This window comes from Charadrius vociferus, unplaced genomic scaffold, assembly GCF_000708025.1.
Source record: "Charadrius vociferus isolate BGI_N301 unplaced genomic scaffold, ASM70802v2 scaffold1070, whole genome shotgun sequence".
Classification (NCBI taxonomy): domain Eukaryota; kingdom Metazoa; phylum Chordata; class Aves; order Charadriiformes; family Charadriidae; genus Charadrius; species Charadrius vociferus.
In genome coordinates, this window is record NW_009646246.1 from 40,943 (window position 1) to 43,053 (window position 2,111).

Consider the following 2,111-nt stretch of genomic DNA (forward strand, 5'->3'; position numbering starts at 1 on the left):
TCCCTGCAGCGTCTCCATCCCCGTCCCTGTGGCATCTCCATCCCCATCCCCATGGTGTCCCCATCCCTGCAGTGTCTCCATCCCCGTCCCTGTGGCATCTCCATCCCCATCCCCATGGTGTCCCCATCCCTGCAGCGTCTCCATCTCCGTCCCTGCAGCGTCTCCATCCCCGTCCCTGTGGCATCTCCATCCCCATCCCCATGGTGTCCCCATCCCTGCAGCGTCTCTGTCCCCATCCCTGCAGCGTCTCCATCTCCGTCCCTGCAGCGTCTCCATCCCCGTCCCTGTGGCATCTCCATCCCCATCCCCATGGTGTCCCCATCCCTGCAGTGTCTCCATCCCCGTCCCTGTGGCATCTCCATCCCCATCCCCATGGTGTCCCCATCCCTGCAGCGTCTCCATCCCCGTCCCTGTGGCATCTCCATCCCCGTCCCCGTGGTGTCCCCATCCCTGCAGCATCTCCATCCCCATGCCTGTGACATCTCCATCCCTGTCCCCATGGTGTCCCCATCCCTGCACACCTGCCTCCGGGGACTCCACGGCAGCCGAGCGAGATGAGAGACCCAGACTGGAACCCTGGGAGCAGCACGGCAGGGATGGAGCAGGACAACACGGACCCGGTGTTGTACAAACACACCTGCGCGCACCACTCCATGCGCAGCCCTGAGCGCACACCCCTGCACACACCCCCCAAAAAAACACAGCCTTGCACACACACCCCTGTGCACGCACACGCACGTGCACCCCGTTTGCTCCCTGGGCCTGGGGTTCACCCTGTTCCTCGCCCGGTCATGGTGCCCACACCGCAGCCGGTGGTGCCTTCGGTGGCTGTTGTCCAGTTGTCAGTTGTCGGGTGTCTGCGAAGGGTCTGGCCCTGTGTCAGGCGGACGGTGACACCGTTCCACGCCTGGCCCCGTGCGAGCGCCTGTGCCACAGGGGTGCGGGTGTATGTGTGTACCTCTGCCTGTGTGCATGTGGGGGATACGTGTGTGTACACGTAGTATGTGTGTATACACACGTGTGTGTGTCTCCCGGTGTGGGGGTGTGGGTGCGTACGGGTGTTGCTGTCAGCGCACCCTCGCGCTGCCATCGCGCCCACGCTCATTTACACAAACCCAGGGTTTCTTCTCCCTTCTCCCCCTCGCCTCGGATGGTTGTAATAATATTCTGGCTCCTCTCCAAGTATCGGGGTTGCCATGGAAACAATAAAACTGCAGCGATTTCGGGCCCTGGCTCCGCCGCCGTCTCCCATTGTAAACGTGGAATTGCCGGAGCGGGCAGGCAGCGATTCCCCCGCGTCTGCATCCCGCGCCGGGGGATGCTGCCCGTGCCCCGTGGGCACACCCGGCCGTGCACACCCACACGCGCAGGTGCTGCGGGTGCTCCTGGCCGCGGGCGGGTGGCCAACGCCGGACTCGGGAGGTTCTATAGAAACCACGAGACGGTGGCTGAAAATGCCTTTTCCATCGAACAAAACAAAAATACACTTTGCGTGTGTGTGCGTGTGTGCGCGTGTATGTGTGTGCACAGCCCGGGGAGCTGCAGGCAAGGGGTTGGCTAATAGGGGTGATTTGTCCCCACTCAAAGGCGTCTCGGAATGGTGGGGACCCACTCGGGGACCCCCAGAAAGATGCAAATGTGAAGCAGAGGGAGCGGGGCAGTGCCCGGGGCTGGGGACTGCATGGGGGGGTGGTGTGGGTGCTGCTTGCGCACCCCCAGGGATGGCGGGGTGTGGGTCCCGGCACTCCTGGGGCCAAGCGTGGCATGTCGGGGGGACCACCAGGCACCCCCACTCTGCCGTTTGTTAAAGGGTGAAGTGGGTCCTGCAGGTCGTGGCCGTTAAGGGTGGCCCCGGGGGTTTCCCTGCAGGGAGGATCCGCTGCGGCGCTGCTCCAAAATGCACAGGACCACCAGGATAAAGATCACCGAGCTCAACCCCCACCTGATGTGCGCTTTGTGCGGCGGCTACTTCATAGACGCCACCACCATCGTGGAGTGTCTGCACTCCTGTGAGTGTCCTGGACCCCCGGCCGGGGCCACGCTGACCCAGGGGTGCCCCGAGCCCCGGGAAGGGTGGCCGTACCCCACCGAGACCCTCCCAGAGACAGAGC

The 2,111-nt window shown here is 64.0% G+C and overlaps 1 protein-coding gene across 1 annotated transcript in view; it reads left to right on the forward strand.

Moving 5' to 3' along the window:
• Positions 1-1,897: 1,897 nt before the first annotated feature.
• Positions 1,898-2,111, forward strand: part of PCGF2 (polycomb group ring finger 2) — a 14,123-nt gene continuing 13,909 nt past the window's right edge. The window contains exon 1 of the mRNA XM_009882704.1: positions 1,898-2,079. Within this exon, the coding sequence (XP_009881006.1) occupies positions 1,898-2,079 (182 nt within the window). The remainder of the gene's footprint in view (positions 2,080-2,111) is intronic.